Here is a 13,032-nt window from a genome sequence, read left to right on the forward strand (position 1 = left end):
TCCTTGCATTTTCTTAAGAATTTTAAAGTCAGTTTGTCAGTTTCTACGAAAACAGCCTCCCAGTTTCATAGGCAGGGCACAGGTCTCCCAACCTGTGAACACAGGCAGCCCTCTGCTTTCTCTTCAGTTTCAAATGTTCACTGAAGCTGGGATGTTACATTTTCCCTAAATCACGTAATAGGATTCGGCTCTGGAAGGGGCAGGGCTGCCCTCCAGTGGCCGACTTGTGACTCACAGTGCAGCCCTGGGGGGTCCCAGCTGCCAGGCTGGGGACTGCAGGGGCTTCCAGGGTGGATGTAGTCCCAGTTCTTCCAGGCATGGTGACAGGCGCCCACAGAGCTGTGCCAGCCCATGAGGCTGCAGCCCTGGAAACTGGGGCTCCCCCCCGGGTGTGCCTATCCAGCTCCACTGAGGGGCCTCCGCACCTGTCCAGTGCCCAGCCCACTGCACTGCCAGGGCCCCTCCAACCCCACCAAGGGGCCAGAGTCCCACGGCTCCCCTCAGGAGCAGGCCCCCACCAGCCCCCAGGGACACTCGGCGTTTCCAGCTGGGGGTCCTGTGTTTCCTAAGTGACCAGTGGTGCTGACCCTTGGGGGATGGGTTTGGGAAGAGTCTGCCCCTCAAACACCTTGTCAGTCACAGAGAGGGCAGTGCTCACCCTGACCTGGTCGTGGCAGGACTAGGGTGGGCCAAGTGGCAAACACTTCGGGTGCCTCCTCCCCCTGTGACCCCTGCCCCCTGTGCCACCCTGGTCCCCATGCTTCTTCCCACGCCCTGTGCTCCACTGTCCCCTGTGCCCACTGACCCCGTGCTTGCTGCCCACCCATCCAGTCCCCTGTGCCCCCATCCCCCATGCTTGCCCCCACCCGTCCAGTCCTCTGTGCCCCCATCCCCCATGCCCCATCCCCCATGCCCCCGTCCCCCATGCTTGCCCCCCACCCATCCAGTCCTCTGTGCTCCCATCCCCCATGCCCCCATCCCCCATGCTTGCCCCCCACCCGTCTAGTCCCCCACCCTCCCCTCCAGAGCTGTGTCTGCCCCCCGCCCCCCACCCCGCACCCTGTGTGTTGCTTTGTTCTTTCACAGCCTGTGGGAACCGTCCTCAGCTCCAGGTCCCACAACAGTGGGCTGAGGGCTGGTTTGGCTGGATCTGGCCCATGGTCAGGACGCTTGACAGGGTTCCGGAACTCCCAGCCCACCACGCCCCAAAAGAAGCCAGAGGGGAGGTCTCTGGCCCGTGGGGACCCTTCACCAGGCCCTGTGCCTGTCTCCCTCCAACGCAGGTCTCGGCTTTCCCTCGTGGCCAGCAGGTTGTCAGGCAGCCTCGCTCTCGTGGCCTTCGGGGCAGCAGGGTGCTGATGCACGCCAGCCCCTGCAGTGGTGCAGCGAGAGGAGGAAGCACCGGGCTGTGCCGGGTGGGCGGCCGGCGCTGGGAGGGGTGGCCGAGAGCAGAGCCCGGGCTCGTCCGACGGTGCCTCTGCCTCCCCAGCTCAGACCCTGCCTGGCTCAGATGTGGTCTCCACGTGGGACGGGAGTGTCCAGAGCCCCGGGAACAGCCTGGAGCAGGTGCGGCCCCCCCCAACCCAGACCGCAGGATGAGCTCCCGGCTCAGCCCCTTCCTCTGTGTCCCCTCCCATGCCCAGCACATGAGGGGCGCTGGCGGCCGCGTGCCTTGGGCTCCGCAGCCTATGCCCTCTCCCTGTTGTCCCCAGGGAAGCCTGGAGGGGCAGAAGGAGGAGCCAGGCGCTGGGATCCTGCCCGGCCCAGTTGGTCCCCGGGGCCCTGCAGGCGCAGCAGTGTGGAGCCCCGAAGCACAGCCTGTTCCTGGGCCACAGGGCCCCCCCGGGCCTCCCGGGCCGCCAGGGAGGGATGGCAGCCCTGGGAGGGACGGTGAGCCCGTGAGTACATGTGCCTGGGGTCTGCCCAGGGTGAGGGGCTGGGGGTGGGGGCTGCTGGGGCAGAGCAGCGGGGTCCTTGGGCTTCGGAGCTCTCAGGACAGCACCTGCTCCGATGGCCGCCTGCTGCCCCTCGGGACAGCTGTAGGGTGTTCGGGGAGGCACAGCCAGGGCAGCCCAGAGCCGGCCTCCGTGGAGCAGGGCTGGGCCGCCTTCCCCACCACGCGACAGCCCCCCTCCCGTGGAGGCCCAGTGCTGCCGGGGCTTGGAGGGCAGGGGGCCGCTTCCACTGCCGGGGTGGGGGGCAGCCCGTCCTGTCCCTGACGGCTTCTCTTGCGTGTTCCAGGGCGACCCCGGTGAAGATGGAAAACCCGTAAGTTTGCTTCTCCTCCAGGGCCTGAGGGTCTGTGACACATGCACAAGACCGTCTGGCCTCTTCACCTGGTGACACTCTTTAAACTCAACACAGCAGAGATTTCAAGCTGAAGCCATTTTGAGAATGGAACTCAACTTTCGTGAAGAAAATATATCTAACTGTTGATAGAAAAATAGGGGATTTAGCCTGTGTGCGTGAAGCCCAGGCTGAATACCGGGAAACAGGTGAAGGGAAGAAATGAAACAGCTTCCAGATTCTTTTGAGGGGGGAAGACTGCCCAGGGAGGGGGGCCATGGCCCCAACAAGGACCATCTTCAGGGCTCACCAAGGGTGCATTTCTGGCCTAAAACACTTAGTCGGGATTTCTAAAAATTACCAAAATGCTACTTCCAAGAAACATGGTGAAATGACACAAGAAGATTGCAAAAGATTTGGGGAACAACATACCAGAGAAAAGGTAACAAGAGATGGAGAAGGACAGCACACGACCAGCCCACGGTGGCTGACCCAGACTCAGTGCATCCTTGGGCCGAGGCCGGGTGATGGGGGACACTGGCGGCCTGCCCTGCCCATGCAGGGAGACCAGGGCGCCTGGGCACAGACGGACTGGCGCTCAGTTGTGGGGGCCTAACAGAGCAGGGGCCTGCATGTGCCTGGAGCTCAGGGGCCTGCAGCCCGATTAGCAGCTTGCTCTAAGTGTCAGAATTTCAAGTCTGATGAGCCCCCCCAGTCTTCCATTGAGGGCCAATGGGTGTTCAGGGCACAGAACCCCAGTCATAGGCATGGAGATGGCAACAAGATGCAGGTGCACTCTCCCTGACTGGGCTGCCTGGCCTTTGTCTTCCAGGGGGACACCGGGCCACAGGGCTTTCCGGGGACCCCGGGGGATGCAGGCCCCAAAGGCGAGAAGGTGAGAGTCCGACTGGGACCATGAGGGGGTGTGTCAGTCTCCACCCCCTGACCTGCAGAGGGGGCCAAGCATCCTGGTGTAACTGTGTGTCTTCTGTTCCCAGGGAGACCCTGGCCTTGGGCCAAGAGGACCCCCAGGACCCCAAGGGCCCCCGGGGCCACCAGGACCCTCCTTCAGGCAGGACAAGCTGGTGAGTCCTGGCTCACCTGTGCCGGTGGCTTCTTAAAGCCCCGTTCAAATCGAATCCCAGGCCTTCCCAGCACGTCACGCAGGCCCAGGGAAATCATCTGCTGCCTGCGGAGGTGGCCATCCTCAGGCCCCTCCCCTTGGGTGGGTGCCCACACCCACGCTCTCTGCTGCTTGTAGCCACGGGTGACACTGGGGCATGGCTGTCCAGCAGGGCTGAGTGGGCAGCCAGGGGGCTGGGGCTGGGCTCCTGGTGACACGCCTCTGGGCTTTTTCCCCTCAGACCTTCATCGACATGGAAGGGTCCGGGTTCGGCAGTGACCTGCAGAGCCTCCGAGTGAGTGTCCTTCTGCCCAGATGGCCGCTGCCCTGCCCCCTCCGTGCACTTGTGGACCCCGTGGGGCGGCCGTAACGCCTGGTCTGGGTGGCTGCTGTCCCCACGGGGTGCCGCACCCAGTGGCCATTCTGTTTTCCCATGTCCAGGGCCCAAGAGGCTTCCCCGGTCCCCCAGGGCCCCCCGGCGTCCCAGGCCTGCCTGGAGAGCCAGGCCGCTTTGGGATGAACAGCTCTGACATCCCGGGACCTGCAGGCCTTCCTGGTGTGCCGGGGCGGGATGGGCCCCCTGGGCCCCCTGGGCCCCAGGTGAGTCCTGCACCCCATCCCCCACCTGCCCTAGCCCCCATTCGGGGTCAGCGGGACCAGAGGGTTCTCCCATCTGGACACAGGCGGCCCCCAGCCTCTGTACGCTCCAGGCTCTGGGCACCCCCCGGGGTGGGGAGGGGCCAGAGATGCTGGCCCCAGGTGACCGCACGCAGGCTGCTCCCCTCTGCAGGCCTCAGTGGGCCAGCAGACCTCACAGAGGCCGTCTGCAGAGGGGTTCCACGGATCCAGGGGCAGGTGAGTCACCACTCCGGGACCTCAGGGCCTGCCATCTCCTGCTCCTGGCACTGCGGACACTGTGGCCTGGCAGGTGCCCACACATGTTGCTATCGTAACCAGGCCACACGATGACACGCTCTGAGTGGACAGTTTGGCAGGCCTGTGCAGCTCCCCTACTGAGGGGCATGCCACTCCCCTTAGGGGTGGCCACAGCCAGCCACCAGCCCCACCACCGAGGAGTGACAGACCCTCACTGAGGGTCTGGTGGCCCTACACATCGTCCTAGTTTGGTCAGCAACCAAAACAATAAAGAAGAGAAATGAAAGGCCTGGCAGAGCCGCCTGCCCCTCGTGTCACTGTGGGCAGGGTCTCCTGTGAGCCCTGCCCAGGGCGTGTCCTCAGGAAGTCTGCATGCCAGGACCATCCACCCACTGTAAGTCTTTTCAGCAATGAGCTGCAGTCTGAGCCACACTCTGCTTTTCGGTTCCCAGGGACCCCCTGGTCCTCCAGGAAGAGATGGGGAACCAGGAAAGACCGGCCAGAAAGGCAGCCTCGTAAGTCACCTCCTGGCATCCAGGTGGGCCTGACCCAGTGCCACACGGCGTGGCCAGAGGGTGATGAGCCGTGGGTGTGGGGCCCACGGCCCAGCGGCCTCCGTGGAGGGACAGTGCACAGGGTGGCAATGCAGAGGCAGAACGCAGCTGCCACCTGCCATTGTCCTCAGGGTCCCACAGCCCTGGGGCCTCGGGCTTTGCAACTTTGCTGAGAATTGCATAAAAAGTCTGGACCTCATTGTCACATTAGTGCTTCTTGGTGATGTCGAGTAGATAAGGTGTTTGAAGGAAACCTTTTCGCAAATTTCAGTCCGGGCTATATCCGAGAGCTTCCAAGGCCACGCAGACCTCTGACCTGGGTCCGTGGTTTTCCAGTGAATGAACCAGGGAGGCATCAACAGGCAGCCCTTTGGAGGCAGTGGCTTCCACGTGACACTTCCGGGGAGAACCTGGCAGTTTGGGACTGAGCAGAGGCCGTGCATCTTACCTGTTCCCACTCTGGGAACAGCCGAGCTGGGAGGCTGACCAGCCCATGGTGGCTGACCCAGACTCAGTGCATCCTTGGGCCGAGGCCGGGTGATGCTGACCTCCGGGGAGGCGCCAGGCCAGCCTTGGCCCACACAGCCAGGCCTCCCGAGCCCCGGCCCCCAGCAGGACGTGGCAGGAACTCACACAGGTGTGCCGGGACCAGACGGAGGCGCTTGGGTTTCAGGCACATGTCTTCCAGGGGCAACGCCCAGATATCCCCGCTCCTGAGACCAGGGAGAGAAAAATCAGGGATGACTGAATCTGCACAAATGGCAGCATAGTGGCCTCATGGGTTGGGATAAAATGAGACTGTTTATCTTGCTGCCCGCAGGTTGGTTGGTCATACAGCAATTACTCTCTCCTTCCCACAGGGTGAAGCGGGTGCCCCAGGACCTGAGGTACAGACAGACCTGGTGCTGCCCCTCTTCCAGATAGGGACTGCCCTGGGGGTGCCCCGAGGGAATGGGGTGGGGCAGATGCCAGTGACAAGCCCTCCTTGGCAGATTGTGGGGTCAGGCCAGGAGGCGTCCCCTGGCGGCAGGCGGCACGTTGTCCCACAGAGTTCTGGTCTGCAGGGTAGCTGGGACACAGCAGCCTGTTAGCAAACAAGCATCCGGAGGAAACCACCATAAAGCATGCTGGGTGCATGAGCCCACACGGCAGGGCAGGTCCCCTGCGCCTCCCACCGTGGGGGTGGTCCCTCACCCCCCTCCATGGGCTGGACCGGGCCACCACCCAGGGAAGCTGCCAGAAGGTGGTGCAGCCGCGGGCAGGGCCACCAGGAAAGCCCCAGGGGGAAAGTGAAGAAGAGGGTGGCGACGGGTCAGGGTGGCAGTTTAGGGGCCCGGAGGGGCCTGAGGAGGAGACAGGGTTCAAAGGAGAGGCAGATACATGTAAGCTATGTGCACTTGTGCACACATGTGAACATGTGGGGCCTGAGATGAGGGGAGGCTGCAGCCCCAGGAAAGGCGGGGGTCAGGGGGCGGTCAGACCCACGGTGACAGTGCGGGCTCTCCAGCCCCACACCGGCATCAGATACGTGTGTGGGAAGACGACCTAGGCTTTAACAGAAGCTGAGTGACTTGCCCGAGAACATGCCCAGAAGCCTCCAGCCCCACTGCTCCCGGGCAGGAACCTGGGAGCTGATGACACGAGACGGAGGCCACAGACAGCAGGAGCGTAGCCAGAGCCACCTGCAGGCCCAGCTGTGGAGGGTGCTTGACTCACCCAAGGAGTTGTGCTGGCCCTGTGGCCCAAGTGGGGTTGGGGTCGGGAGACCCTGGGGCCCAGCACAGAGGGGGTCGGGAGACTCCAGGATCCAGCAGAGAGGAGGTTGGGGGTCCCCAGGGCCTGGAGGCGGGGCTGACATCCGTGTTGGCTGGCCTTCTACTGTCAAGCCGGCCTTGAGGCTGAAGCAAGGCGGTGGGTGGCCCTGGGGGCTTGGCATGTCCCTCACAGCCTGGGAGAAAATGGGTTGCCTCTGTTCACAGATGAGACCGAGGCTCGGGCAGTCAGGTGACCTCGGGGCTCAGGGGTGCTGGGCACAGCAGCAGCAGGTGCGCCCAGCCCTCTACCAAGGGTCTCCTTTCCGCGTCCCTGCTCACAAGCACCAGGGTCTCACCTGGCCCTTGAGGCCCAAGGTCTGTCACGGACACCTCCTCCGGGCCCCGCATCCCAACTCCTCTAAGCACCCCCCAGGGGCGCACCTGCCCCTCACCAGCCACAGGCCCCCTGCCCTGGTCCTGCACTGGGATCTCCGCCCCGTGTGAGCAGCTTGCCCAAGCTCATGCCCACCACCTGGGAGGGAGCAGGCCTCGTGTGTAAGTGGGTGAGCTTGTGACTTCAGAACTGAGCTGCTGTTGGGCCTGCACGCTTTGTGGAGTGCCACTTACCTCTTTGGCTTCCAGATTTGTGACAAGTGTGGAAGCTCAGGTGTCCCAGGAGGCAGTGGCTTGGTTAGCTGACACCCGGGGGCAGGGGTGATGACGCCTCTCTCCCCCCTGTGCAGGGAAGCAAGGGAGACCCCGGACCCATTGGCACTCCTGGAGAGAACGGCTTGGCAGGAGCCCCTGGACCAGCTGGACCACCAGGGCCCCCAGGACCCCCTGGGCCCCCCGGGCTCCCTGGACCAGGACTTGCTGCAGGATTTGTGAGTACCGGTGGCTCCTGGCCCCCAGAACACCTCCCCCAGCCCCGTGGCAGGACCCCATTCTGAGCCGTGAGTGTCCGTGAGGCTCTGTGGGGTGGCTTGTTGTCCTCAGCACCCTGAACGAGGGATGTCTGCAGCCATCCCTGACTCCTGACTGCGTGCCTCCCAGACGGTGCCCCAGGGTAGAGCCATGGGCAGCCGGAGCCACTGCTCAGGGCCCATGTCCCGTGCGTGATGCTGAAAGGCTGCTGGAGGGGAGCAAATGTGAAAACTGAACACAGCCGGGCCCCGGCACTCAGACAGACCACCTGGCCCACAGGGGCTGGAGGAGGTGCCCACTGGCAGGGTCCCTGGGACCTGGCTGAGGCTTCTTATCTGAGGACAAAGGACCTGGTTTCCAGGCAACCCCAGCCCTTGGCACAGCCTGCTCGGCCATGGCATCTCCACCTCGGGCCACTGACAGCCTTGGGGAGGGGTCTCCTCCTGTAAGAAGCGGCGCAGACCCACGTGTCCCTGTGTGTCCTCCTGCAGGATGACATGGAAGGCTCCGGGGGACCCTTCTGGCCGACAGTGCGGGGCACCGAGGGGCCGCAGGTAAGCCCAAGCCAGCTGGCTTGGTGCTCGGGGGTGTCCCTGGTTCGGCCCCAAGTGAGGACAGGAAGGGCCGTGAGATTCCAGGGCACTGTGCCCCCTCGGGGCCACGGGAAGAGAACCATTTTCCAATGGGAAAGTGACACTGAGGTCAGGATACAGGAACAGGAGCTTCTGGGAAATGCCAGGTGCTGAGTTCTTTTTCTGGCTGTGATTTTGGGAAGTAAATTTTTGGCCTGAGTAGAACTTGAATTAATAAAAATGGGGCATTCCTATGAAATCCTGCTCTGTTCAGCCAATAAGGGGTGCACTGGGCAGGATCAGGTTCAGCCACAGTGACTTACAACCCCAAATAGCCAAGCTCAGACAAGACGCCTGTGAGGCTTGCCCCTGGGCAGCTGCCTAGGGGGCGCAGAGAAGGGGCTCCGTCCCCTCAGAGCCCAGGCCCCATGGCAGCCCCTGTGGGAGGTGCTGGGAGCAGTCTTTGGCCAGGGCACTGGGCCTGGAGTGTCCGCCTGGCCAGAGGTTGGCTTCCCACTCCGAGCTTTGAGAATGAGGCGGCCCTGGGGCAGAGAGCAAGCCACAGTGAGCTCCAGCCCTTTTCTTAACTGGCCTTTGCTTTTTTCATTGAAAAGTCCTACTTTTTGGCATAGCCGTTAACTGCTATGTAACAGGTGACAGTCATCACGGCTGTGACCAGGAAGGTGGGAGGCCTCCATGGGCGGCGGCAGTGAGGTCACGGGCATGGCCCTCTTTAGGACAGCCTTCCATCTGTTCACATCACTTGCATTTAGTTTAATAAAATGCAACCTCCCTGTGTTCCGGCCACCGCCCAGCTGAGTGTGCCAGGTGGGGCGGCCTCTGCACGCCCAACTGGCGGGTTTGTAACGTCTGCGGGATACAGGTGGTGCCCAGGATAGACCCCCTTGGGGGCTCCTGTGGGAGAAAGCACCCCCGACCTGGAGCTACTCCGCCTCACGCCCTCTTTCTGCTCTGCCCACAGGGACCACCTGGCCCTCCTGGAGACAAGGTCAGTGGGTGCCATATTCCCTGCTGCCCCCCCAGCCAGGAGTTCCCACCACAGCAACAGCAGGCGCCCCCCCCCACCTGGGGGACATTTGCAAGCCACAGGGCATCTTGGGGGGTGGGGCAATCCCCCAGCTGGCTGCTCACTGGTGCCCCAGATGCCTCACTTCGCATAACTGATGGGCATTTGCTGGCCTGGGGACAGAGGGGAGCCAGGGGGCAGAGCTGGCTCCCCAGGCCCCCAAGCACCCCATGCTCCCCACGTGGCACGGTCAGGGGTGTTCAGGGTCACCCATGCTATGGCACCACTTCCCTGTAGAATGTTTTACTTTGAGTTGCAAACCTTTGGGGCATTTGAAGAGGTTGAGTTTGGGGCATGCTAGCTTTCTGGAGCTGCTAAAAGTGGTTCAGTAGAAGCCTCACAGTGAACGAGTGGCATGGACCCGGGACAGCCCGGCCGGGTTCGGTGAGCAAGGCCACCCACCAGGACCCTCAGCTCTGAGCGCCAGCTGAGGAGTTACCCACAGCCCTGGGTCGGGGGCGGGCGCTGCTTTGGGCAGTCGACTCAGAGCAGCGTCGTCCTCTCTAGGGGGATCCTGGAGCGGCCGGGCCGCCAGGGGCCATGATTGGAGCCTCTTCTTGGGTTCAGAAAACAATGGTCACTGGCCATCAGGGGCTGGGGAGGGTGTCAGGCCTTGGGTGGGATGTGCCCCGCAGGACACATGGTGCGCCCCTCGGAGTGTCAGTGGGGGGAGCTCTGCATGCTGGCCTCCCAGCTCCATCTTCCGTGTAGCACCTCAGCCCTGCCTTCCTTACAGTGTGGCACGGGCCTGTCCTGGGGTACCACCCCCAGGGCTTGCCCCCGGACATCCTCCCCAGGACACCCCCTTCTGGACACCCACCCCCTGGGTTTTCCCCAAATCATAGGACAGCTCCCCCCTGCTTTGCAGGGTAAATCCTAGGGCCCACCCAGCAGTCCTCCAGCCACCTGGCCCCTGGCCCCTCCTCCCCTCCCCTGCCCCACATGGTTCCTGGGGAGGCCTTCAGGGCTGTGAGCCAGTGAGGCAGAACCCGGACGCCGTGGTTCGCTGGGCTGGAGGCTGACAGGTGTCGTCTCCACGCGTCTGGTGCAGGGAGAAGTCGGAGCAGACGGACCTCCCGGCTTCCCCGGCCTCCCTGGCAAGGAGGGCATGGCTGGGACCCAGGCAAGTGACCCCCAGGGCTACTGAGGGGGGACAGCCCTGAGGGTGCCACACCTGGACGAGAGATGGCTCCTTGGGGTGGGGTCTCCAGGGATCCCCCAACCTGCTCTTTGTACCCCAAGGGACCTGGAGGCCCCAGCCCCATGGGACATGAATCAGGGGTCCATGCTGCCCAAGGGGTTTCCTGCCCGGCTCACCCATCCCACCCCCAGGGCCCCATGTGGTCAGAGAGGGAAGGATGCTCCCTGTCTTCATTCAGCTGGGCCTGGTGGTCCAGGGTCTCTGGGAAGGGGCCTCAGTTTCTCTTTCGATGAGCTGTTTCCTTCCTGTCTCTGCAGGGACCAAAAGGAGACAAAGGGACCCAGGGACTGAAGGTGAATGTGGGGGCTGGGCCTGCAGGGAGGCGTGCAACCAGGCCTCGGGCAGCGCTCCCCACACGCGGCCCCCCAGCCCGGGCACAAAAACCTTGGGCTGCGTGCAGGGTCCCGGCTGAGCACCTGCCCTGCCCCCCCCCACTCCACGGGCTCTGGTGACCCCTTCCACATCCTGGGTGGGCCCCAGGGTCCCGGCAGGACCACTGGACAGTCTCCCCCAAAAGCAGCCCACGTGTTGGACGCTGGCTTTTTCTTCTAGGGCGACCCGGGGCGGGACGGAGTCGGGCAGCCAGGCCTCCCTGGACCCCCCGGACCTCCAGGGCCCGTCATCTATGCTTCGGAGCAGGATGTAAGGATGTCGCCTGGTTGGGCTGGCACTCTGCCCCGGGTCGGGGCTGCCAGCTCTGCGCCCGGAGGCTGACCCCTCAGGACCCCGGGTTCCCATCTGTGGGTCTGTTTGGAACCGGGGGCATGTCACCCTTTGGTCAGACTTCCCAGTAACTGAGAGGACAGATGGGTTTGGGTATCCAGAGAGGAACGAACCCCCCAGAGAGCTCGGCGGGGGCCCCCCGCCTGCCTCACCCTGCGGCCGCTCCGCCCTCAGCCCAGTGCCAGGCTCCAGGTGCCACATGTCCCCCGGGGCCCCACACATACGGTGTGGCTCCCAGGAGGCGGCTCCACTCTACCCATGGACCTTGAGGCCAAAGTGGGGAGACTATTGAAAGCAAAATTCTCATTTGCATTTAATGTCTTATGTTGTGTTGTTGATCTTTGTGCAAAATAACAAGACGTAGATTTTAATTTTTCCCTTTCTTGATCTTCTTTCTGCTGACTTGCTGACAGGGAGTGCTGGCTGGCGTGCCGGGACCTGAGGTACGAGCCACCCTGTCCAAGGGCTGCAGCCGCATGGCGGGCACCCACCTGCCGTGTCCCCACGCGGTGCCGTGTGGCACTGGGACTGACTCTCTCTCCTCCACAGGGCCGGCCGGGGTTCGCCGGCTTCCCCGTAAGTAGCTCCTGGCCCCACCCCAGCGCTGGCGTGGCAGGTGCTGCAAGGCCGGGGGACTACTGGCATCTGAGCAGGAGCCCCGGGGTCCAGGGCAGGGCCATGGGGAGGGGGTCTGGACGGGGTGTAGCAGGCCCTTCTCTACCTGTCCCCACTCAGACTCTGGAGGCAGGTATGGTCTGGCAGCTGGGGTGGGAGGGTTGGGAGTGGCCATCACAGGTTGTGGTCTGCCGGGCAGACCCCCACTCCCCCACTTCCCTGCAGGGACCAGCCGGGCCGAAGGGCGACCTGGGCTCCACAGGCCCGCAGGGACCCCCGGGACTCAAGGTGAGGGCAGGGGCAGTCCCCTGTGACCCTGAGGGGCATTCAGGCTCTGGGGAGGGCCGCAGGAGCCCCCCGGCCGACTTGCCAAGTCGTCACATCAGGAGCCATGAGCCGTGACTCAGCTTCTCGAGGTCCCCCCACTGTGACCCAGGAGGCCCCGCTCACCGTGTGCCTGTCTCGGGGGTTCACTTGACGCCTCCTGTTGGGGATCCCCTGGGTGGGCGCCAGGCCCCTCCTCCCTGGAGCCCACCCCTGACCACAGGCTGCCCGCCATTGCTCTAGGGCGAGAAGGGCGAGCCAGGCGCAGTGTTCAGCGCCGATGGCAGAGTGCTGCCCCCTGCCCAGAAGGGCGCCAAGGTGAGTGGGCTGCTTGCACCCTCGCCCTGGGTCGGGAGCGAGGTCCCCAGGACTGCAGAGGCAGCTTGGACAGGTCTGTCCTCCTGAGGGGGAGTGGATGCCCGGGCCCAGGGAGGACTCTGGCGGCCCTGCCCAGCTTCGCGCCCCGCGCCCGAGGCCGGACGGCGGCCAGCGCCCCAGCCAGGGCACCACACGCACAGGGTCCCTGAGCTCAGGGCCCCAGGGTTACCCCATCTGTGCAGTCCTGGGACAGAAGTCCCATTCCAGGATCTCCCTGCTTGTTCCCAGTCCTCCCTCCCCTCTGGGCCCCCCTGTAGGGGGTGACCTGTAGTCCCCTAATGGTGTCTTCTGATCTTCTGTTCAGGGAGAGCCCGGCTTCCGAGGACCCCCGGTGAGCAGGCCCAGGCCCCCCGGTGACCCTGCTGCCATCTGGAAGGGTGGCACCTGTTGTCCCTGCCTGTGGAGCAGGAGTGACTGGGTTCACATGCCAGCCGCACCTTTGAAACCCGGGGCAGGTGTTGGGTAGGAGACCCCACTGGGGGCTCTGCTCGCCTCAAAGTTCTCCCCCTCCTGCAGGGCCCTTACGGACGCCCCGGGCACAAGGGAGAGATCGGCTTCCCCGGACGGCCGGTGAGGCCTGGGGTCTTGCATCCCGTGTGTGGTCAGCAACAGCCT

The 13,032-nt window shown here is 64.0% G+C and overlaps 1 protein-coding gene across 7 annotated transcripts in view; it reads left to right on the forward strand.

Annotated features, from left to right (window-relative positions):
- Window positions 1–13,032, forward strand: part of COL18A1 (collagen type XVIII alpha 1 chain) — an 84,748-nt gene that overhangs the window by 61,397 nt on the left and 10,319 nt on the right. For 4 of the 7 annotated variants that reach the window (XM_057505383.1, XM_057505378.1, XM_057505372.1 and 1 more), the window contains 21 exons: window positions 1,490–1,566; window positions 1,713–1,898; window positions 2,242–2,268; window positions 3,119–3,181; window positions 3,285–3,371; window positions 3,651–3,704; window positions 3,851–4,009; window positions 4,738–4,800; window positions 5,700–5,726; window positions 7,337–7,477; window positions 8,009–8,071; window positions 9,072–9,098; window positions 10,228–10,299; window positions 10,635–10,670; window positions 10,930–11,058; window positions 11,514–11,543; window positions 11,650–11,676; window positions 11,941–12,003; window positions 12,283–12,357; window positions 12,722–12,748; window positions 12,934–12,987. In XM_057505383.1, the coding sequence (XP_057361366.1) occupies window positions 1,490–1,566; window positions 1,713–1,898; window positions 2,242–2,268; window positions 3,119–3,181; window positions 3,285–3,371; window positions 3,651–3,704; window positions 3,851–4,009; window positions 4,738–4,800; window positions 5,700–5,726; window positions 7,337–7,477; window positions 8,009–8,071; window positions 9,072–9,098; window positions 10,228–10,299; window positions 10,635–10,670; window positions 10,930–11,058; window positions 11,514–11,543; window positions 11,650–11,676; window positions 11,941–12,003; window positions 12,283–12,357; window positions 12,722–12,748; window positions 12,934–12,987 (1,487 nt within the window). The remainder of the gene's footprint in view (window positions 1–1,489; window positions 1,567–1,712; window positions 1,899–2,241; window positions 2,269–3,118; window positions 3,182–3,284; window positions 3,372–3,650; window positions 3,705–3,850; window positions 4,010–4,737; window positions 4,801–5,699; window positions 5,727–7,336; window positions 7,478–8,008; window positions 8,072–9,071; window positions 9,099–10,227; window positions 10,300–10,634; window positions 10,671–10,929; window positions 11,059–11,513; window positions 11,544–11,649; window positions 11,677–11,940; window positions 12,004–12,282; window positions 12,358–12,721; window positions 12,749–12,933; window positions 12,988–13,032) is intronic. The other 3 variants (XM_057505392.1, XM_057505373.1, XM_057505387.1) reach the window with 1 other exon arrangement.

This window comes from Manis pentadactyla, chromosome 1, assembly GCF_030020395.1.
Source record: "Manis pentadactyla isolate mManPen7 chromosome 1, mManPen7.hap1, whole genome shotgun sequence".
Lineage (NCBI taxonomy): Eukaryota > Metazoa > Chordata > Mammalia > Pholidota > Manidae > Manis > Manis pentadactyla.